The 24,347-nt window shown below is 43.1% G+C and overlaps 1 protein-coding gene across 2 annotated transcripts; it reads right to left on the minus strand.

Annotated features, from left to right (window-relative positions):
• Positions 1–511: 511 nt before the first annotated feature.
• Positions 512–22,596, minus strand: dhx15 (DEAH (Asp-Glu-Ala-His) box helicase 15). Of its 2 annotated transcripts, none has more exons than XM_029175851.3 (14): positions 22,357–22,596; positions 20,442–20,766; positions 18,920–19,113; positions 18,628–18,787; positions 16,614–16,832; positions 13,534–13,701; positions 8,420–8,506; positions 7,910–8,059; positions 7,327–7,435; positions 4,055–4,246; positions 2,978–3,100; positions 2,703–2,893; positions 1,668–1,837; positions 512–1,104 (listed from the first exon to the last, which is right to left on the minus strand). In XM_029175851.3, the coding sequence occupies exons 1-14, from the start codon at positions 22,359–22,361 to the stop codon at positions 987–989; spliced, it is 2,211 nt and encodes a 736-aa protein (XP_029031684.1). In that variant the 5' UTR covers positions 22,362–22,596; the 3' UTR covers positions 512–986. The 2 variants fall into 2 exon arrangements, with proteins under 2 accessions (XP_029031684.1, XP_029031675.1); XM_029175842.3 differs by lacking the exon at positions 22,357–22,596 and adding an exon at positions 22,190–22,349.
• Positions 22,597–24,347: the final 1,751 nt, after the last annotated feature.

Below are 24,347 nucleotides of genomic sequence, written 5' to 3' on the forward strand. Positions count from 1 at the left end.
TCCCCGGCCTACAGCTAGCAGGTCCCACTGGACTCTCACTGAGCTCTGCCACCCACAGGCTGCAACAAGGAAAGCTCAAGTTTGTTTTTGCTTTTTCCTTGTTGCTGAGGAATTCTTAGAAGTTTGGTGTCGACTGAAAACACAGCAGGGGTCTGACTGCAAGAAAAACCAATGGCTAAAAATAACCAAACCTTTGTTCTGATTATTTATTCGGTCACCGAGGTGCTTAGGATTCATGTTTAACCTTCCACACTGGAAAGGCTCTAGCAGCGCAGGGATTTCACACCGATCTTGTTCTGAAACATTTGCAATTAACTTTCCCACTCACTCCAACTGTTTCTGAAGCTATCAATATCCCAGTAAGAAGATTTCCCTTCCCTGAAGAGGAAGGAAGCCAGCAGGATTAGACAGGTTAAAATGCGACTTCTCGCTGGCTACATGTGTGCAAAGGGTTAAGTGAAACGTTGACGCACAGATTATCCTGTTATTTTAATGCCGACACTGGAAAACGTTTTCATTACAAAGTCGTTTTTATTAAGTTGAACGTCTGACAGGAGGTTTGACCCCGCGAGCATCTCCATGACAAGAGAACATTACACTGCGACTGCATCAAAATACAGTATAAATTACATCGGATCAAAAGCTTATCTCAATGGACTAACGCTGTTGAGTAAAAGTAGAACAGCAGCCAAGAGTCCAGAGCTGGGATTTGTCATTGTGGAATGTTTAAACTTCAGAAAACAGAAACTGTTGAATGGCTAATTCCCAATAACTGGTCACAGCCCACATCCAGGAGCACTTTGCCTTCAAAACTATGACATGTTCCTTGACGCTAAGAGGACACAGTCCATCAGCCACTGTGAAAATACACTAAACATGAAACAAAAATAAAATTCAAAGTAAAGTCGTCCATGGATGGAACAGAAATATACAAATATCACATGAGTTCAGGTTCTCGGGTGTTGCTGCAGACCATGTAAACCTTCTCAGTACTGCGTGTATTCCTTTGAGGAGAGTTTCGCAATGATACGCTCCAGCTGCCTCTTTGCCTCACACTGGGGGAAGTTACTCATGTCATAGTACTGCGGGGCAATTTTCACCAGCCTAGGAAAGAAAGCACATGAGCATTAGTCACAAAGACTGTCTTCACCGTTTACTGATGAGGGAACGCCGTTGTTCCATATTTACACGGCAGCTACTTGGTGCAGGCACAACAAATTTGATCCGTAACTCCACGAGGTCACAGACGGTGCAGAACAAAAACAGAGGCTGGCACCTTCTCTGGGGGCATCGGTGGCGTTTAAAGCAAGAGTTGGCAAGAATTAAAAACAAATGCATAAAACTTTGAGTGCTGCTTTCTAAAGTTGCCACCAGAGCACAGGTAATGGTGTTGTGGTCAATCACATAAGTGTATATTTAGGTATGTTTATATAGAGCCAGTAACAACACATGAAATCATAACATGACTTCCGCGAATTTCCTCCCACAGCAAGTACTACTAATGTAACGACTGATGAAACATGCTGTTGTGAAGCTGATCTTTATTTATAAACAAACATAGGATGTGTATAACTAAAATGACAACAAACTGTTAAAATAAGACACCTGAGTGTTTGAGGCAAAACAAGAAGCCAAATACTGTACATTGACCTAAAGCAGGAACTTACCAGTCTGGCTTGATGTCGGTGCACGTGCGGATGTAGTTCTTGGTTGTGAGCACAAACTCGTTGTAGAGCACCCACTCAGGCTTGTGGTCCAGCACAGTGGACGGGTGCAGCTGGACGACCTGGTTGTCCTTTACAGTCAGGTAGTGGCCGGTGCGCTCCAGGTGAGCGATCTGTTCACAGACCAGAAGGAACAGAAGGGGATTACTGCCGGGAACATCAGCCAGGATCAGTGGAAAAACTATACAGAAATTAACATTTTATTGGTGATTAAATCTTTTAGTCTCAGACTGACTTGGACTTTAATCTATTTAAATTATCAATAGGTTGGTTGTAAGAAAACGGACACAGAACTGCAGCCATTTGTAGCCAGGCTGTCGCAGACGCTTGCTATAAGTGCAGTGGCCGTGATTAACCAAGGCAATCAGTCTCAATAAAGTCCCCTCCAAACAAAGACACCATCCCAAATGGTGTGAAAGCTCAAACATGAACTGCAAATTTGTCTGAGATAAAGGTTAATGTTGACAAATATTTTAATATTAACGACATAATTCAACTTGTCAGGTCGCTTATTTAGTTAGCCCTGAAAAAAAGCTTCTCGCAAAATGCCATTTGCTTCTTTGAGCGAGGTGCAAATTGACTTGATTCTGGTTCAGCATTTAAAACAATGTGTGTGTGTGTGTGTGTGTGTGTGTGTGTGTGTGTGTGTGTGTGTGTGTGTGTGTGTGTGTGTGTGTGTGTGTGTGTGTGTGTCCGTGTGTGTGTACACACTTTAAAAGGGGGGCCATCCATTACAATAAACATCTCGGTTGTATTTTTTCCCTCCACTAATGTTTCGTACAAAAGACACTTCTGTTGCAACTCAGCAAATGCATTTAATGAGCATCAAGTTAGTAGTTGCACTATAAAGGCTGCACTTGCTAACAGAGAGAGAGAGCATGGGTGTGAGGCTAAGAAGCCATCAACAGCAAGTCTACAACAAATATCAGACACTTCTATGGACAAAAACCACCAGTAAGCAATGCTGACCCCACCGACCTGCGTGAAGAAGCCGGTGAGCAGCGCTCGGCGGATGTTGATGTAATAGTCTCTGCTGGTGAACTCGGTGCTCCGCCTCGGCAGGTTGAAGCGGTCCATGATCCTGGAGAGCTGCTGGCGCACGTTGTCTGCGGACATCAGCGACCGGTAGTTGACGAAGTTGTCATAGCACCACTGGGTGGACTCGTGGTCTGTGTGACACAGGCTATTTAGACCAATCATGGGCGGCGGGAGCACAGCTTGGTAAAAGGGGAGCCTGAGGCTGGGCCACTCACTCTGCTTGAAGGCGTGGTAGACGTTCAGCAGCGTCAGGTGGTCGCCGTCGACATGGGCAAAGCGCATCTTGGACTCGTCTGCCGCCTTTTTAGCCTCCGTGGGTCGGACGAAGCACTGTGGGACTAAACAAGGTTGGTATAGGCCCCAACGCAGCCGCCCATAGGGATAAGTTAAGCAAATCCCACAGAGAGGAACAAGGCCTCGGCTCAGAGGCACAGAGCATTTCACAGGGAAGGAGGAGGGTCAGAGAGAGGAGGAGAAACACGGGGCTCCACCCGAGCGCACTACACAAATGTAACAAGCATGCGTCGCCCAGTCCTAATGAGCAGATTAAAGAGCAGTGTAGAAAGCACACGGTGGACTTTTCATCTCACCTCTACTGTACCCGCTGTTGTCAATCTGAATTGCTTGATGTCAAACCCGCTCGATCGTGGCTTTAATGGGTAAAAGCTGTATTTATTGAGCCTGGTGGTTGTTTGCTGTGGCGGCACCATTCTCAGGTGTACTTTTGCTGCTTACTCTAATGAACTCAGCAAAAACCTGCCATCCTGAAACACCTGCTTTAAGTGCACACCACGTTCAAACAGCTAGTTAAATCCATTTCCCCGCTCTCAAAGACCCTCGCACTCCCTTCAAAGGCGTCAAGATTCATCTCAATGAGCAGCATTCTGCTTTGGCAAGCCTAAAGTGCAATTACTGCTGGTGCTGCTCCAGCTACACCTATACATTTTGTACAGACATGTATTTTTTCACCCTTCCTCACCAATAATAGCTGACACCCCCGAGTTTATCCTCTGCTTGCCTTTTAGTTAAGTTCAGTAAGTACACATGGAACTTACTGCTAGTCGATTACGACTTCTGGAATATGAATTCCTCACAGATTTAATCAGATGTAAGTGTGTAAACAGGCTTGTTCAGTATACTGTAACATTTTGGTCTCCATGTACATAAAAACACAGTCAAAAGACTGCAAGTGCACTTTAAATATGCAGAAGCTGCTCACTGGTCTTTTGCTTAAAGAAAAATGAAAGCGTGGCCACTCAGACCCACACAGAGGCCCAGCCCTGAGCATTCACCTGACAACATGGCAGTGATGGAGAGGATCTCGTTCGAGCAGTTGAATTCACAGCTGGCAATGACCATCTTGGCCAGCTGGGGGTCCAGGGGGAACTCTGCCATCATGGAGCCCAGCTCTGTCAGGTCACCGTCGTCATTGAGCGCTGCCAGGTAGTTCAGCAATTCCAGGGCTCGCATCAGGGTCTCTGGGGCTGGAGGAGACACAACGGGGGGAGACCAGCCATTAAAACGCTCCAAGCCCAGGGGCATCGCACACGCGGCTGACGGGACAGGAACAATTTGCAAAACTGTCATTTCTTTCATCGCAGCAACACGTATCAGTCCATCAGGTGTGATGAATGCACCAGTATTAGTCAACTGTTTTGATTCCTAAATCTTGAGTCCTCTTTCAATCTTGAACAACAACAACTCCCCAAAATGTCTTTCTCTAAATGTGACATCACGCTGCTTTATTGTAAGGTGTCGAAAATCTATGTTTTGGATTATTAGCCAGATAAAACATGCTGCGTAGAAAAAAACAACTTTTCACTGTTTTCAAAATCAAATCAATGAAAATAATTGGCAAGATGAATAAGTACGGAACATAATTTTAGTTGCAGTCAGGTTTGTGCATCGAGGAGTCGTTCAGCCTAATTCAATGATTGTTTAGTACAGTGTGCTGGTGGAATTATAGATTTATAAATCACACCGTGTTTCCTGTTTGTGTCTGGGCCATCAAATGCAATCACCATCAAGCCTGACACAGTTGTTCACACTTCAAAAAGACTAATCTCTGGGCCAGGAACCACGGCCATTCGCTGTCACTGGACACCAGTCATTTAACCAGCCGACAAAAATGTAATTGACACTAAATATGCGTGGCTACAGGTGCCCCAATATCATGTGTATGCGTTTAATACATACAAAAAATATATAATAATAACAACATAAAATGTGAGCAGTGTGCTTTACAAGTATATGGCCATGATTTAGATTTGCTTGTCTCAATGCAGGAGGAAATCAACCTGATGGACTGTTTATTTTATTTTGGGTGAAATAAGGAAATCCCAGGAAAACAACAGAGTTCTATCAGCTGCCGTACTTGGACCTTTAATAAATGACAAATGTGAGTCCGAAACAGACAGAGGCACTCCAACCAAGGCAGGCTGCGTGCTGGCGCGGAGCATGAGGCGAATCAAAATGAGAAAGCTGATGGCCGGAGTTACGCTAGACAGCAACTTAGCACAAGTAATCATGGCAGAGCTCATTTTTCATCCTCCGCTCAGGCAATTCTAAACAACTAATGCAATTACAAGGGAACTTTCTACTTAATGCTTCAACACAAAAGGCTTCCAACGTTTGGTTAAAAGATTTTTCCTCCAGATGCAATTATTGACCTTTGGCTGCCGAGAGCCGAAGCCTAATGACCAGTTGCATGTTAACTGAAAATTAGCTTCAAACACTGGCCGTGCTCGTTCTCTTTCGTTTCTCCCAGTGCTCCCAAATAAATTCAATTTCCAACAGCAGGGAGGCATTTTTTTATGATTAACAAATATTGATTTGTGGCATCAAAGCTACTTTTTTTACACTAAGTGAGTGCTGGCCACATAAGTTACCATCAGTGGCTTGTGTGGGGCTCGACAAAAGGTGAAAATCTGATTACCAAGTACTGCTAGCATGATGAACCTGTGTGGAAATTCGATCTATACACAACGTGGCTCATCAAAAAGTAAGTATTGACTCCCTCAACACACATGAATCCGATATATTAACCAAGGGCCAAATCAATGAGATGAAAGGCTAAAGGTACATTAAACCACTTTGGCTTTGAAAGGTACTTCTTTGGAAATGTCACAAGGCAAATGAATCCCACCCAGCCAAGTCCTTCTGTTATTCGCTACTGATTTCTTTTGGATTTTCCATTTGGTTGGCTGGCTCACACTCGCTGCTGTGTTTACTGAGCGAGCTAGACGAGGAGAAAAACAAACCCCATATTTGAGTGTTTCTGTGTACAAAGAAAATCAAGGTTCCATTAACATTATGAAGAAGCTCAAAAAGGGACATTACTGCCACTATATTAGATGGGTCAGACTATATACACTTCGGGGATATAGTCTGACCCATCTATTTACCTCGACTTTGACACAGTATTTGAAACTGGATCCACTCTAACTGGATAATATAAAGCAACTGCTCTGGAACTGTCACACACTTCATTTGTCTCACCCAACACCCAACTAAGTCCAGTTTGCTGCGTGCTCAGAAGTCAGTGGATCATATAAATAAAAGGTAATCCTCCTCTTTCCCTTCATCCCACTCTTCCCAGTTAGACGAGACCAATCCCGTATGTTTGACGCTTAGCCCTGCGTTTGTGAAAAATGTAGGGGGTGCCGCTGGAGGTCAGTCACGTTTCACTGGAGGAATATAAAGGAAAGGCAATAGCCAAGGTGATAGTGCTGCTATTGATGTAGCCAATTTCATTCTCAAAATGGCGTTTGCCACAGTGGACGGGGAGAGATGGGTTTAATCTCAGAGGTGAGATGAAAACTATATTATGGTGAGAAAAGGAGGGAGGGAGGTGGTGGTTAAGGATAGGGACAGGAGGGGTGATCTCCTCAGCAAGATGTAGGAACACACACATACACACAGTTGAGAGACCCAGCTAAAATCAAGACGTGAGAAACACAAACAGAGACGGCCAGGACACAAATGTGCTGATCAGCCAAAACACACCACACATCACTGTCATCCCCGGCTTTGAACGGCAATAATCTAAACTTAAAGTTGACTGCTCATAAAAATTGCAAAGCACTGCTGTGAGCCCATGTCTGTCATAACACTTATCCTCAAATCTCCTAACATTTGCTACTCGCTATCTGATATCTGCCAAGATCACTTTATCTTTGTTTTGTCATCTTTCCCGAGCTCCCCAGTGACACAGCCCAACCAGATCCGATACCGCACATAAAAACAATTACTGTTCAAATAGATGTTGCCCGTTTTCACGGCTGTTTCTAACCGCGTTTGAACCGATTCACACCGCACTGATCAAAATCAAGATCTCAGAACTATTAGATACTGAAGCTATCTTTAGATTTCAGTTGTAGGTGTTGTGGTGAAATCTGTGGTAACTGCCTATTGAACTAAATTAGTGCAAGAGTCACAGAAAAGATACTACTACTACTTTAGTAGCACTGTTGTGAGACATGATCTGAAGTCATTTTCTATTTAAAACCAGCTGATATCAAAACAACAGGTGAACCAGGATTATTACATGCTGCTTCTTACTAACCTGGTGGGTCCATAAAGTCAAAGTGCACCAGGTCATCGATGCCCAGCTTCTTCAGCTGCAGCACCACAGAGCCGAGGTTGGACCTTAGGATCTCGGGATACGTGTTGTCCTGCGTCAGAGGAGAGACGTCAGGGAAGCCCATGCATCAATCCAAAGTGAATAAGTCAGGGTGATTATTATCTAATCACATGCCGCTCATGTGTCAACTTCAACAGGGACCCAAGTCTAGCGTTGAAGGGCTGTTTAGCATGTTTAAAAATATGTCCCTTGCCACTCTGCGTGACGTGAAGGGATTAGCCTGTTGAAGCAGAAAACTGGGCGTCCACTGCTTAGTTTGTCACCAGGTGGGAATGTCGTGTTACGAGGAAGAGAGGTGACACCGGGGTTCAGCACCAAGCGCTTGGAATTTTAATACAGCTTATCGCTGGATCATGGAGCAAATTTTTGCATAAAAGAAAACTCTTACAGGTACGAGGCTGCTCAGGGGGGACACAAAATGCTTGAGGCATTATAGTATACGAAATATGAGCGCCACCTGTTCGTGCCTCACAGGGTTTTAATATTTGTACTGCTTGTTTCTTACCTGCATTTCCGTCTTGTAAGCTTTTTCTGTATAAAGGCGGAAACATTTTCCTGGACGTGTCCTTCCGGCGCGACCTGCCCTCTGCTGAGCTGAGGCCTTGCTGATGGCTGTCACCAAAAGTGATTCCACTCTAATACGTGGGTTATAGACCTGACAGTAGAAGACAGACAAATTATATTCAGGCGAATAAAAACAGACTCTACTGACGTTGATTTACAAACTACATACAATCTGCTGTACCATATTTACAAAGAGCTTAAAAGAATGTACGAATACACATACACACAACCTAACATATAGAATCCATAATCTGTTTTGGTGCCATGTGTGACTTGGCTCAAGGCTGGTGAAATGTCAGAGGAATAAATAACTGGCTTTTCCATCTTTGCCGCTGTCAGCTGTGCACTGCTGTGTTTATCTGGGGATTCTCAGGCAACAGACGCAGATGATCGCAGCAGATAAAGAGTGCTGGGAGACGACATGGGTGGTGGGGAGAGGGGGGAAGCTAACCTTTTGCTTGGCAAATCCAGGATCGATTACAAACACCACACCGTCAATGGTCAGGGATGTCTCAGCGATGTTTGTTGACACGACAACCTGTGGAAATGAGAACACGGGTTGAGAAATGATCCACCTCGAAAGATTAGAGCGCCTGGAGACGCATCAAACCCTGGAGCTACACCTCACACTGGAACACAGTGTGATTTTTATATATGATCATCAGTAACTATTTATTAATAACATGTATACTTTAGAGACTGAAACTGTTTCTTAGTCTTTTTACTCCTCGTAGAAACAAGTGTAGACACCAGTGCTGGTTTAACTTTAAAACATTGCCTACTGTGCACCAGTTGACTGAAGAGGCTTGAAGAGATGCCTCTGTGCACAGGCTGTCTAATGCAGCCCCACAGGAGAGTACAACAGCTCCTGCAATCAACTTCAATGTGCTATCAACGTATTTGTGGAGAGAGCCATCGAGGTGCTCCTTGTCCCATCCAAATGCATTACCTCTAGTGTTTGTGAGTCGTGTGTGTCTGTCCTTAGCATGTTGCTGGTTTTGTTGAGATGTCAGCTTTGCTCTCTTGGAAACCTCTTCCCAGAGTTTTCAAAATCACAGAAAATAGCTGATGTAATGGTTCCTCCTAGGTGGCCTGATTTTTAACACGCTGACAGCACAACAATGGTTACTGCCTTCATCCAAGCTTCTTTTCTTTCCCAAATGAGGGCTGCTGCAGATCTCTCATGTGAACCCAGCACATGTCTCTCAAAATGTGGAACATGCCAGCTGTGCAAAGCTCATTGTCACTGATTGGCTCTTGCTGCGTGCTACGCAATGCTGGATCTGTCAAAGTTGTGCTTTAAACACCACCAGAGAGAAACAGCACTGCAAGAGTTTGCATTAACTTTAGTTTGAAGCATTCTGAAAGTCACTGACCTGCCCACTGGAACAATATTTTGATATTTCACTGCAGACCTGCTATTATGGGCTTTCGAGATGCGACTGGAACTACTTTATTAGCAACACTTAACATTACAAAAGTGAAGGCCTTTTCTTCAGCATGTGGTGCTCAAATATGAAATTACAAACACTGCAAATCCACTCTAGATAAACACTAGTGTGACAAAATATAGGAGCTGAGCAGATGATCCATGTGCCCTGGGGTGCTGGTGGGCTGACCCAATTCTAAAGCTGGACTTATACCTGACACAAGAGGTGAGCAGAAGAGGTGCTGAACAATTTTTTTTTTGTGATAGATTCACCTGTTTTGTGTGTCCTTAAAGTGCTGAGATTATCACATATTACCCAATCACCTGGAATTTTATATTACTATACTATATTGTTATGTGACAATGTGCCAGTGTAGCATGGAAATTGTTTCAACATCGGCGCATGTCACTGCTACAGTCGTTGAACAGAGTAATATTAAATGTAGACGCTAAAGGTGGAACGGGAAGAAAGAGGTGCCAACTGTGAACCTTTACCATGTCCCAGTCTCAGATCATCTTCTGTTACAATTATCACTCACAGCAAGATCGTCTACGACAAATGACAGCCAAAACTCAGCAAAAACATGAATCATCAAATGAGTCACAAAACCCCATGGGCCTGTTACCGTCAGCGCGTACACCACCAGGAGAAGGGAAGAGGAGAGGGAGGCTGCTTTACAGCTGCTCTCACGCAAACCTCGACTGCTGCTGGGGTGAGTTCTTCTTATATAACAATGAAAACAGACTGGGCAGGAACACGATAGATTCATCACTGCAGACTGTAGTGGCCAGGTCACAGCCCGCTGTGCTGGCAAATGCCACTCCAGTGTCAACGCTTAGTATGCAACTTTGTGTTTGACAAATTGCCTCTCTACACTTTGAAATCCCTTTCCCTGCTTACTTGCTTTACATCCACCAAGACAGGAACACGCTGTGGGCTGACCTAAGCAGTCGTTTGGTCGCAGCCATCTGTTTTCTTGGTCGTCTTCATGATAAAGTGCCAGGCACAACACCAAACTGTTCTCTGTAGTCTTTTCTGATACAGGTCCACAGAACCAATTTTGCACACTTGACACACTTCCTTTGTAGCTGCGCCTCTTCAGCAGGCTTCAATCTGTGAGCCTTAGAGACTTTTAAATCCCACCTTTTAAGCAAGGATTTCTCTCCAGCCTGAGAATGCATGACTGTTTCCTTATTATTGCCGGGGAGGGCATTTTCATTCAGCCCTTGACCTCAGGTTTTTCACCTGTGGCAAGACAGAATTCCCTGCAAGCAGAGGAACAAAAAAGGCACACATGAAAATGATCAGACAGCAGTTAACTGGCTGAGGTGTGGGGTCTTGATTCATTTTTGGATGAATGCCAAACTAGTTTTGACTAACACTTCATAGACATTGTGCTCTATATAAGAGAAAAATCAAACTGAAACTCCAGCTGCTTAATCCAGTCATCTCCAAAGCAGTACAAATAGTGTATTGGTAGAAGTATAGCATATAATGATATGATTTTTCAACAGCATAAAAACCAAAGCTTATAAAATATAGTAGAAATGCACAACCGTCCAATGTAACATGAATTCATGTAACAGGAAGCCCCTGGTTACAGGTCGTAAGTTCCTGCGGTGGAAACAAGCCAACGGCCCAAAGGTACAGAGAAATCCCTTCATTGTGGAGCCAATTAGCCACACCATAGAAGTCACAAATTACAGTGGCCGGTCAAAAGCGAAGCCATGATACAGTGACTCGTAGCAGACAGGACGTGCCGGCGGCCCAGCAAGCAGTGAAAGGAATGGAAAGCTTCAAAGTCCAGTAAAAAAATGGACCAAGTGAGGCTGCACTGCCCTGTGCAATGGGATACAATCAGTGCACCAGCAGATGCCACACATGACACCCTCTCACATTTCATGATCATATGGTTGGCCTCATTGACTGCATTGATTCTGAAGGATTATCCAGGGCCAGGGTCATTACACTGAACGCAGCCTGGCTCCTTCCAGTCTGTTGCCGCGCTGGATAATCCTGGCTTCTTCATCAGTAATATTATTAGAGCATCATCTCTGCATGTTATTTCTGGGTTATTACCTGCTGGAGAGCAAGTACTATGCATAACACGGGCCATCGTTCATGATCCCTGCTAGGAGAGACCGTCTTGTTGACAAATAAAGCCTTTGCCCGACTGGGGAAAAAGGAGAACGTGCTCCGTGCAGTGTTGCTGCACTCGCATTCAAAGCTCATTGAGATGCATGTGTGGTGGAAGCACGAGTGACATTTGAGGGAATATTCCAAACGTGACAATGCTAAAAAAACAAGCCAAGCACTCATCACAGCACATTTGTTAGAGACCATCTTTGAGACGCTGGAGAGCAAAGTGAGATTATAGTCTTTGTTTGTAATTAGTCAATTGCTGCCTTGGCTCTAAATGATTTAACAGTTCAAAAATGGAAGATCAGTCGCTTTCCTGGCGAAATGGAGCAATGACGAGCTTGTGCTTTATGTTAATTAAGGGGTGCCTAATGCAGTCGTTAGCATGCGTAACGGCAGACACGGAGGACGTTAATTCCTTTTCACTCTTTCTCTTGGGTTGGCTTGGATGACATCTCTGCATTTTTCACTTGATCAGTCGCTCAGTCAGATATGCAGGAGATGAGCATTCATTTCAAGCACAGCAACTTCAGACACGACCTCAGCCAACTCCACAACTATCTGGCAAATTGATTCTTAGGAATTACATTCAGGCTTTCTGAAGGGACAAGTGTTGGCTGGACAGTTCAAGGGGCACAACCTAAGCAAAGTCAATTCGCTATTAACTGCCTCTTTAGTGTTAAACTGCTACACCTTTTCAAGGTTTCTCTCTTTACTACTATTACCGACATTTAGAATTAATATCTAGTGTCTTTGGTGTGAACTACAGTCTATAGTAAAGTTTCCCATAGTAATAGCAATACAGCAATATGTATTGACGTGAAATATGTAGTGCCTCAAGGCTGGCTTCTTGGCCCTCTGCTTTTCTCTCATCCTCCTGGGCCTATTCATCTCTTTATAGCTACTATAGACAGAGGATGTGAATACAGCAGTGTAAAGACCCGTGAGAATTTGGGTTGTGCAGTATAAACTAACATGACTTGCTCCATCTAATGTATATACACCCAATATACTATATGGCTCTTTTTCATGACAACATCCCTATGGAACCGCAGAGGCAAACAGCGGGAATAATATTTGAACTGTGTAGAAGGAACTTTTTGATGAAACATGGGACTATGCTGTTTAGTGTTTGATCCAAATTTTGTAGGGAAAATTCCTGAAAGAGTCATAACAGATTTAGTCCCCATGTATTACTTAGTCAAACAATGAATTGCAAAATATTCTTCAATTCTCCTACATTTTTTAAAATCCATCTTGAATTAAGTATGTGTTGAAATCGGATGGTCCATAAATTGTTTCACTGCTCATATGTCAGCCTAATCTCACTCAATTAAAGAGGTTGTAGCAATGAGTCATTCATCAAATCCGTCTCCTATCAGATGCTGGGGGGTGAATGTTTGCTCGTTCACTGGCAGTGATAATAGTCTGATATTCTGTCAGATCCCTGGCCAACAGTGTGGCAGCACAGGTGGTGCTGATTCTTTGGTGATGAGCCCATCTGAATAGAAATTGTCACACAAAAGAGGGGAATTGTTTTGTGCCTGTATTGGTAACAGAATCCTCTACTCCCCTAATATTAAGTGACAGAAAACAATGATGCTATGCAGCGAGCGAATGTCTGCTCATATAACCTTTACATGGTTTCAGGCACCAGAGGTCTTGGGCGTCCTCACTGCGTAGCAGCAGGGCCTGTGCAAATGTAGTGGAAAGATAAAAATGACTGAGAATGCAGTACTTTCCTTGGGCTCAGAGGGCATGAGTAATACCCCAGTTATAATTTAGAGCAGAGAATCGCATGCTGACAAAAGCAGCATATGTTGTGTGAGTCAGTTCTGCGCTAAAGCTGAGAAAGGGAAAAAAAGTTTCAGTCCCTACCTTCCAGCTCTCTGTTACCCACCTTATTCCCCATCTGTCCTTTCTACATCAACCCCTGCCCATTTCTCTCCGCTTCAACCTCCCCCTCAGTGTTTTTATAGCAACAAGGCAGTTATACCTTCCTTCCAATGGCACCATTTGGTTTATTGGGTGGGGGTGGCTCGAAGATCCTCTGTTGCTGCTGTGGAGGCAGTGTGGAGTACAGCGGGATGATTTTGATATCGCCAACTTCAGGCCCCAGGTCGTCAACCTCCCTCTTGATTCGTTTGCAAGCTTCGTCGATTTCCTAAAAGATGGAAGTGTAACAATTAATCCAGGAATCACTTGTGTATGCAAATAGCACCTCAAAGTGGGTCTGAACAACACCTGGATAAACAATGGCACTGAATCTGGATGAGAAGAGAAGGCAAGGGGAGGCAGCCAGGGAAACGGTGGTTCCCTGCTACAGTACATTTGTTCTTACTATCGCTCCATCTGACGGAGGAAATTAAACCTGGACTGCAGTATGCTTTGCTGAGCTCCCTGTGGCTCTGTTGTCAAATGCTGCAATCATTGAAAACACGGACGCGCACGCTCGGCAGGCGCACACAGAGCCAGACAGACTCAAACAGGGTTCATTATTCCACAGTGCAGTATTGTAGCAGGGAATGCGAGCCGAGACTGCAGCACTGATGCATAACCAGCGGCAAATCACGGCAGATCAGTTTAGTGAAGCCGAACGTTGGAGAGCCGGTGGGCTGGCACACAGACAGAGGACGCGTGTAGCGCCAGGAAGAAGAAAGCATGATAGCGGACATGGCTAGGGCGCATCCTCAAAAGGCCTATTTACATAAAATATTAAATGTACTGAACATTCCTATATACTCCACAGACAAGCAACAGTCTCACTAACACATAAAAACAACATTCACTCATTATAAAGGTGCTTTTAACATTTTAAGCCGTTTCTGAAATTGCTTAAGAGAACAAAACAAATTTGAATTTTTAAGCGGTTCCTGCTGTTAAGTACCATTTTCTTTGTTTTCCCAGCAACAATCACTTAATCCTCAGGAAGTTGCAGTTACTGTGTTACACATTACAGCCTATACTGTTGCACCACCTACAGGCCCATGGGAGCAATGCCACAACTTTTTTTCTGTCTTACCTTAACCAGTTTTTATGCATTAACAGCATCACAGCAGATGCATTCTTAGTTTTTAATGAATGGCAAAAAACAGAACATAAACTTCTCAGGTGTTTGTTTTCATTTTCTAATAAATTGTTCAAAAGTGAAACTTGACTTGTGTCACTGTGTGAACATAGGGAAACATAAGAGAAGGCAATTTTGCTTCTGGACTGAAAATGTGCTATTAGCCCCGTTTGTCCCCTTGTTCCCTGTGTTAAGTCAACCCCTGCTCATGGCCATGTGCCTCTTAATCAACACGCTGACAAGTGGAAAACACTAAATCTGAATGGATTGGTAAAATTAGCGCGGTATTAATAGCCTATCAAGCCTCTGGATGCAGCAGCTGCCATGGAGGGAAAAAAACGAACCCCGCTGCCAAAGTGCTGGAAGCAAGCTGGCTGTCCCTCCCTTAGGGATGTGCAGACAGAGTGTGTTTGTGTGTGAATACACGCACACATGCACACACACACACACACACACACACACACGCAGACATACGCAGACACATGCAGACACACACACACACACGCAGACACACATACACACACACACACACACACACACACGCACGCAGAGGGGGGGCAGTCGGCCAGTGTTGGGAACCTGTCCACCAGCTCTCCCTGTGACCCCAAAAGCAACAATATGGAGCCAAGCTAATAACCAACACATTTAGGCACTCTTCTTGACTAGCAAACAACCCCCCGCCAATCCCCGTGTTTTGATGTTAGCTGCTGAGGGGGAAGCTTAAATATTAGGACTTATCTTTGCTCAACAGCTGTGATAAGTTTAGACTTTCTTGTTTGGAGTTGATGCTTCACTTACATTTGTTTGTGGATGCAAAATATGTCACTAAAAATCTGTGGTAGAGAGAAACAGCCTCTTGTGTATTTTGCGTCTGTTAAAAATTAAGCTGTCGGATAAAAAAAAAAAAAAAAAAAGAGGCAGCTCTACAGCGTTGCAATGGGTCTGCCTCCCAATCATTAGTCTACATCAAAGTTGCTGGAAGACTGAAAAGGTTAAGAAGTGCTTGAGGGCCATGCTGCAGCAACCTTTGAACACCCACCTCTGCCAGAACCTACCAGACATTAACTTCTTTAACCCAATTAGGAGGGGGTGATAATGAACTCTCAGTGGGAGCGCTCTCAGTAATGCCATGGCTTGACACAGATGTAATTTGTTGATGTATCTTCCACCTCCCTTACACTAACGGCAGAAAGTCTAACAGTGCCAGACTCCACACATTGGTGAGAGTGGTTGTGTGGCCATACAAACAGCTGGATGTTCAGCGTGTTATTTAATCCCCCAAAGAAATTTTTGTTGTGTTTAAAGTGGTGAAAGTCTACTTTTTCAAATGCACCATTTTCTAAGATTAGTCAGCAAACAATCCTAGCAGCCACTGTGGGCTCAAACTGGCTTCTCCTGTCCAGTAATCGGGACAATGACATATTTTTGGTGCCTTTTCTATGCACGAGCATGCAAGTGTGTGTGTGTGTGCGTGCACACCCAGCTGTGACCAAATTCATCATTTTGGGCATGAACTCTGCCCTCCATTACACATCAGTGGACAACATTTGCAGGGAGGGGAAAAAATAATAAATGACTTAATTTCAGAGAATCGTAGGGAGGGCAGAATCTGGGTCGCTCCTCGTTTTTTCCCTTTTTTACTGTGCAAATGCTGGCGGTTTTCCCCAATACAGACACTGTCACATGCATTAACATCTATAAATCCCAAGATTAAAATTTTTCTGTGCAATGAGTGCACTTGTCTGGGCTCACACTGTGCATGTGAGTAATGCAAATCAAATCAATATGCTTAATTTTGAAAATACACAAAATATTTGCATTGGATTAAAATTCTCCTTTGCGTATCAAATGTAGAATTGGTTCTTATTTTACTACTTTATGACACTAAACTCTGGGCAATTCACAAATAGATTTAAATGAAAGTAACTGTCAATGCAATTTCTTGCTCGCAACCATCAGAAACCTGACTAGCATCACAACCTAAATCTGCCAATTTCAAACATTCTTACCTCTTGGCCAGTGAGGAACAGCAGAACATCCCCTTCATCCTCCTCACACATGTGGATTTGCATCACAGTCCTGATGGCCGCCTCCAGGTAGTCCCGCTCTGGTTCTGGCGTGTAGAATATTTCCACAGGGTGCGTGCGTCCAGGGATGGTCAGGAGTGGGCAGCTATCGAAGTACACTTGGAACTTACCAGCATCAAGCGTGGCACTCATGACGATGACCTGAGCAGAGAGTGAAGTTTCAGAAGTCAGTGAGGGGACAATGTATTCATGAAAGACATGAAAGAAAGATAAAAATAAAAGCAAAGACAGCGGAGTGTAAATGACTGTGGCAATTATGGGAGCAAGCACTCAAGTGAAGAATGAGTTAACAGGGTTGATGATGATTGAGGATAAGGACACATGCTAAGTGGATGAGGTTGCAACTAAATACAGGGTAGATGAAGAGTGCAAAAAGCTATATAGGAAGGATAATGCTCTGAATCAGAATGTAGGTAGAGGTTACTGGCACCAGCCCAAGATGGTGTCTGTAGTGTAAAACTTGGCATTATACTCCAAGTCACTGACCTACACAGCTACGACAGTCCTTGCTCCTGATGTTGGGTACACAATGTTCTCTCCAGCGCCATTAGATAGAGCGCATTAGGATTCTGATGGGAAACACGTCTCCCATTTTCAATCTCAAACATTTTCAGGGGCCAGCGTCTCGGCATTTCGCTTTACGCTCTGCGAGACATCATAATTGCTCTTAATCAAGGCAAATTAAACTTTCAAATTTGGTAGGGGATAGGGATGAAAGAGATTGAGGGGTGTGGTGGATGATCATTCCCAATAACCTAGACCTCATTTAATAGTCCGTGAACAACAATCTAACCTTTGATTCCACACTGACAAACAACTAGTCATTATCCATCTGCTTTATGAGAATCATGTCTGGCGCACGCTGCCTATAAAACCTCTGCCTGCATCCACACTAACGCGCTGCTGCTGCTGCTGCTCTCACCCTGCTTGATTAGCTTAAAATGGGACAGACACTGGGAGCAATCTCCACCAGTGCTGAGGTGCAGAAGTGATGTGCATTTCTGAGCCTAACAGCAATATTTCTCTTAGCTAAACAGATTCACAGCTGTCAGACATGGGGACACTGTTGTGAAAAAATGTGACAAGAGGGACGAATGACAGAAAAGGAACATAAACATTGGCTGTCACAGAATGCATCCTAGGAGGAAGTAATATTATATATATATATTATATATATATATATATATATATATATATAAAACAGTGTTTTGTAGACATTAAGTAGGACATATTAAACATTTTTGAATTCTAATTTCTATAAAGTGCTCTCAACAGGACCCGGCAATAAAGCTTTTTCTGATTCTAGTTCTCAAGTAAATTTTAAAAATAAATTACTGATATTTATGAATAAAACGTTTTAAGATGCAGTCAAGGCTTCTAGCTTATCCATCTAAACTAATGATACACACACCAGTGTGTTGTACTTGCATAAACTTAATGTGATTTGAACATTCATGCATGGCCTGAAAAAAAGCATGTGAATGATAGCCAGCTGGAGTCGTGAGCCAGCAAACCTGGAGTCCTATCAATGTAGACAGACTCAAGGTGTGGATTTGACCTACATAAGTTTAATAATACAGGAACACTCAAACGCTGCTTGCTCAGATCAAAAAACCAAGTGTAACCATAAGATCTGAGAAGCCTTACAATCAAGTGCAAAAAACTGTAATGTCAAAGAGCATAGCCATTCATCGGTCTAAAGGCAGTTACAGTACATTTATATGGAAACGTTTCTGTAAACTGGTCACGGTTGTGAGTCAAAGGGCAGCAAGTGAAACCAAAGCCTAGGTAACATATTCGGCTTAGAGTGATCACTGGAATCAGTGATCAATCAGTGATCATAAGCATTTTCTTACATTATAATAAATATAAACTGCCATAAGTAAACCTGACACTAAGGCTGTAAAGCAAAGATATTTCTAAAAGCTGTTTTAACCTTGAGATCCGCTCGCTGACGGACCACCTCCTTCAGAACTCCCATGAGGATGTCTGTAGCTAATGTGCGTTCGTGGGCCTCATCCAGGATGATGACGCCGTAGCGCTCGAGCAGAGGATCATTCATGGCCTCACGCAGCAACATACCATCAGTCATGTACCTGAATGAAAAAAAGGAATGAAGCAAGGTGGGAACAGAGACCAAATACAACTGCAGCCTTATACAAGCGTCTTTCATTTATTAATGATTTAACTAAGTATTAATCTGGAAAATATATTTATTAAACTCTTACTTCAGTACTGTCTTTGCAGAGCTGCAGTCCTCAAACCTGATGGAGTAGCCGACCTCCTGCCCGAGGACGACATCCATCTCATCAGCCACCCTCTGAGCAACACTCATGGCTGCTACCCTCCTCGGCTGGGTGCAGGCCACTGCTCTCCTTGTGCCCGGTGTTGAACGCACCATGTCCACGCACCACTGAGGGATCTGGAAGCAGACAAGTCAGGCTGAGCTTGCGTGTACAAGGGGGTTGTTTAAATAAGGACAGACAAATTACATGACTCCAGGGTGCGTGATAGTATATGCAAAGATGACACTTCTTGAAGCTCTACAATTTGATACGCGCCACAAAGCAAACGCCAACGCCAGACATATTTGTCATTTTTTTGATTGAAGGAATTCTCTTACAGTAGTTAGAGGTTTAAAACAGAGAGTAAATCCAACGAGTCTTACTTCCACTCTATAAAACTTGAGGTTTGGATGACTGCTCTTTAGAGATGATTCAAATCTTCGAAATGTCACCCAGTCAGAAAAAAAATGTCAATGAAGGATTTGGAAAATAACAACTATTCACATACCATAATAAAATGTGTTACTAGCACTTGCTACTTGATCTCAGCCTAATTATTAAATTATGTATGGAGGAATGCTAAGCAAGGTTGAACAATTAACTGCACTGCCATTTATATTAATATATGCAATGTAAGACAATAGTTTAAATTACATTTGCATTTGAAGTGAGTGAGTTCAGCATTTTGTTTTCTATGGTTTGTTTTAGAACAGACTTCCCTAATAATTGTGAGAAAGACAGAAAAATAATAATGCAAAGTGAGAAACTGTCTTATTTAATCTGCAGTGCTGTGTCTCCAATTCTAACTTAGATTGTATTTTCTTCTGAACGTTTCCATTTCAAGAAACAACATTAATTATTAAACCAACGGCATCACTGATTGTTTATTTCTTGCCATCTACATTTCAAGGGAAATAAGCAAAGATGGCACACTAACTAACTTTAAGATTGACAAATGCAGTCTCTACGTTGGTGTGCGTGCCCTGTGTGCATTTGAACATCCTGAGTTCAAAAAGTCACGATGAATGTGTAGAACGCACTAATTTTCTAGTGTCATTAAGGCAGAAAGCACTGACAAGATTATACCACTTCATTTAAAAAGTGTTTGAAATATGAAGTATATATTCCCCTCAGGAGTAGGCCAAGGCTCAACCAGTGATTTACTCTAATCTTCTCCCATGCAAATTTTAAAAAACAGACAGCCCAGCTCTTTTAACTTTAAATAAATCTAACAAGCAGATACTGTGTATCAACACCACCAGTTTCAGAGAGAAACTTTGAAAATGCATCATCTGTTCGCTGCACCCCAGTTTTTAATGGCAACATTAGATCAATTTTATCATTGAATATATTTTTTTTATTTAATTTGACACATTTCAGCTAAGTAACAGTAAACATGTATTTTTAATGTTGCTGGCAAACTCGTGCTGGTATTGCAGAAGTGCTAAATGATGTGTCTCTCTACCTGTGTGGTTTTCCCAGAGCCTGTCTCTCCCACCAACACAAAAGACTGGTTCTTCATCAGGATGTCAGTGAATCTTTCTCGGTACTCCCAGACAGGCAGCTGCAGCCGCTTCTTGAGGATCTCATAGTAGCGTGGTGTGTGGGGCAGGTTGGTGAAGGGGTTGATTTGCTGCTGTGCAGAGGGTTGTTTGAGGAAGCTTCCAATGCCTGAAGCAAAGATGTTGGGTGTTCCGGATGGTTTCACATCCCTGTCTCTGGCACGGTCTCGGTCTCTATCACGGTTCCTGTCCTTAAAATGCTCATCACGGTCTCTGTCCCGATCGCGCCTGTGGGAGGAAAAGGCACGAGGTAAATATTTGATGAACAACCTCCACACAAACACTCAATTTTAATTTACACCAAATAGTCACAACATAAATGCATCTACACAGAAATAGCAATTTTGGCCTCGCTATGTGTGAAAGGTGCACAGTGGAACAGACAGTGCATAAATGTTAAGCCATGTCAAATGATTTTCATAAAAATCCCATGAAAAGGTTACTGCACATTTTTATTCACGGTGGCAAAAAGCACAGCCTAATCAAGTGTAGCATTGCAAAGGTCATGAATAAACTAATGACTCACAAATGGCATCAAGTAAATTTCCTCAACTATTGAACAAAACAGAGGCCTGTGCCCAGAGTTGACTTTCAGGGCCTCAAAGCTTGGTCCCAGAGGACCAGGTCCTGCAGAAAGCCTGTCCACACCAGGCAGATGAAGTAAATGTGTTACCATTGTATGATGCATGGCAGCACAAAGGTAATTGTTTTGTCCTGTAATGTAGTAGTAATTACCGTCTATAGCATTTATTTCTTCTACATGTATATAATATTGTTACAAACAAAATGCAAACACGACTGACAGAGAGTTGGGAGGCATCACTAACACCAAACAGCCTTTGCCCTTGACTGTGGGGCAGCTAGAGTCAACGTTCCACATATGTTGCTATTATATTGTTTCTACATGATACTAAAGTTGTGACTCTCACGACGCTTTGTTAATGCATCACTGGGGGAAACACGGTCTTCTCCTCATGTAAGGTCAAAAAGCATATCAGCAGTGACCCTGAGCAGGTTAACTCTGTGTCAGTACGGAGACAAACAGATGTTTCATTTCAGGTCCGCAGTATTCTACGGGCCTGTCGGGTCTTATTCATGCGTTTTTGGAGACACACCGATCATATAATGATCTTAAACTTAGAGCAGAAACCAACAGGCACTAATAACAAGCATCTACGTGGGCAATTGGCTAGGCTAGCTAACCTAGCATAACGTAGCTATAAAGTCCTGTGTGCAGCTTCTTAACACATTTCCTCATTTATTTAGTACGCGTACGTGTAATACCCCAGGGTTCATTGTGACATACTAACTTCTTAACTGTCTTCAATTGTATAATCGTTCATCAATTCAGGACACAGCAATAAGCTAGCTGCTCAACGGTTAGCATGTAACGTTAGCCACGTGCAGCCCAGTTCAGGCCGGTGACTGTTAAATTGAGCGCTCAACTGAACAGTCGTGTCGCTCAACATCAATGACGTTCGGGTTGACTCGCGTTTCCCTGAAACAACAACGCATTTACCCTTTTGGTAATGCAAACCGCCTAGCAAAAATTGAGCGAGTTAGCGTGGCTAACATGGTTAGCAACAGGACCACAACAAACCGCCCGCAGCGGAGTGCTTTAGATATTTTAGTGTAGGCGGACGTTACATACCCATCAGAAGATTTCCTTTTGCTTGAATACTCATCCCCTAAATCTAACCGATGACGCTTTGACATCTTGCAACCTGTGTTTGTCGGAACCGCGAATTCAGCGGCTAACTAATTATCCATGCAGACAATCCGTTAAACGCCGGCAAAATGGCGACCGGAAGCTCTTACCTCATCGCTATTAACCTTCACAGAATGACTCAAAAGCGGCGAGTTGCAGCGACTCGATGAGCACGTCGCTTAGAATTGGTCCCGGGACGACGGGGACCTGCACATGACGCTGTCCGGAAAACGCTCTGGCGGACGCGGTTGTTGAGGGGATGCGGGAGGAGGCTGCCGCTCGGTCGGGTCGGGAGGATGAGGACGTCTCCGCAAAACAGCACGCGCGTCGAGGCTCTGCTGCTGCTGCTGCTGCTGCCTCGCCCCCTTCAGCCCAGACCCTCTGTCACTGCAGCAGCTACACGTGTGTGAGACGAACACAACTGGGAAGCAGAAAATACTCTGTTATAATTAATTGCTTTACTGATTTGTCCTAGGATGCTCCTAATTATAGAGAAATTAAATCACAGACACAGATGTTTCCCCTCTCCTGGGGAAATTAGTGTTTGCTTACAAAACCACAATCTAAGCAAAGCAAACTTTAGTAAATAACATGTATATGTTCCTGATCTAGAATCTGGTTATAAAATCTATGTAGTTAAAGCTAAAGTAACATGCAGCGTAAACAATGCCCAATAAGCTATACTCTACTTTATTATATGTTGTATACAACATATAGTAATGTATTGGTTGAATTGCAATATATGCATACATACTTGTGCACTGCCACATGAGCAGGCTGCTGGCTATTATCTAATAGAAAGACCCTAAATTGAGAAACTGAGAATCATAACGTTCTCTCTGTCCTGTGTTTTATACCCATGAATATATATTTCTGTTAATAAGGTTGTATTTGATGTTTAACTGCCTCTTTTGCTCACTTCTTTTGCATCTATAAGTGCGAAATGTGACTATTTTTTACTTCTACTTCTATTACAAGAGCTTTAAAACTAATTTTCAACCTCTACAATTATGAAGTGACAAATAATCTGTCAGTGAAGACAATCATTTGCATTGACACAGGTAATTACACAGCCTGGACACTGCTAACAAGCTGCGTAATGGCCAACGGCTCATTACTTGTAGCTGAGAATGGATGGAACTGGTTAAGGACAAGTAGTCAACGTTATAACATAATGCGCTAATATTCAAGGTTATTTAAAATACTAAGGATTGTCCACCTTTTTATTGGTCTCTCTTTCACAGGCTATTAAATAAAAGTCCAATTGTGTATGAAATAGCTCTGGAAAACTTGAGCTGAGCATATCAGACTAATCACTCAGAATATTGGTAAATGAGCTCCAACGGTAACCCTTTACACGGAGCTCAACACAGAATGCCTTCCATCGATCCAGAACATAAAATAGGATGTTTTTATTACCTTATCATCAGCTGTAGCAGAGGATGATTGGCCTTATGAATTACCGGTCTCATGGAGGGCGAGGAGCCAGAGCCTCTGAAATGTTAAGATTTCTGTTTGGAAAGTCATAAACCCCACTTAAACACAGGGTTTAACTCTTTTGCTCCCTATCAACACTGGATATTTCAGAATCGAAGCCAAGACAACCATGATTCCCCGTGTTTCTTTCCTGTCACAGCTGAATTGTATACTGAGGCTACTGAGTTCAGCCTAACAGTCAGAATTTCACTAGGTGAGACACAGGATGGCCGTAAAGAGACTGAAAATGACTACAATGAGATACAAAACGCCGTTTGTAGTCATTTAGTGTTTCTTCCCTTCAGTCAAAGTGTTTTGCTCCAACAACAGTAAAAACATCAGTAGCTCGAGGGTGAACTTGTAAATTAAACTAGATTAAAATGAATAATGATGTTGTCATTATAAGATCCACGAGACGTTATTTAACAAAGCTGTTTGTCAAATCTAATGTTTATTGAATTCGTATCTATTTGTGGTCTGCATATGCCTTTTTTAGAGCAGTTTGTGGGTTTGCATAATGTCTTAATATTGCATTTACAGGTCTCTAGGCTTCGGTGTGACAGTGAGGCGTTTCATAATATTGGACAACAGAGAATTATGTGTGCCGAGCGCAGGGGCTGTTGGA

This window comes from Betta splendens, chromosome 2, assembly GCF_900634795.4.
Source record: "Betta splendens chromosome 2, fBetSpl5.4, whole genome shotgun sequence".
NCBI classification, from domain to species: domain Eukaryota; kingdom Metazoa; phylum Chordata; class Actinopteri; order Anabantiformes; family Osphronemidae; genus Betta; species Betta splendens.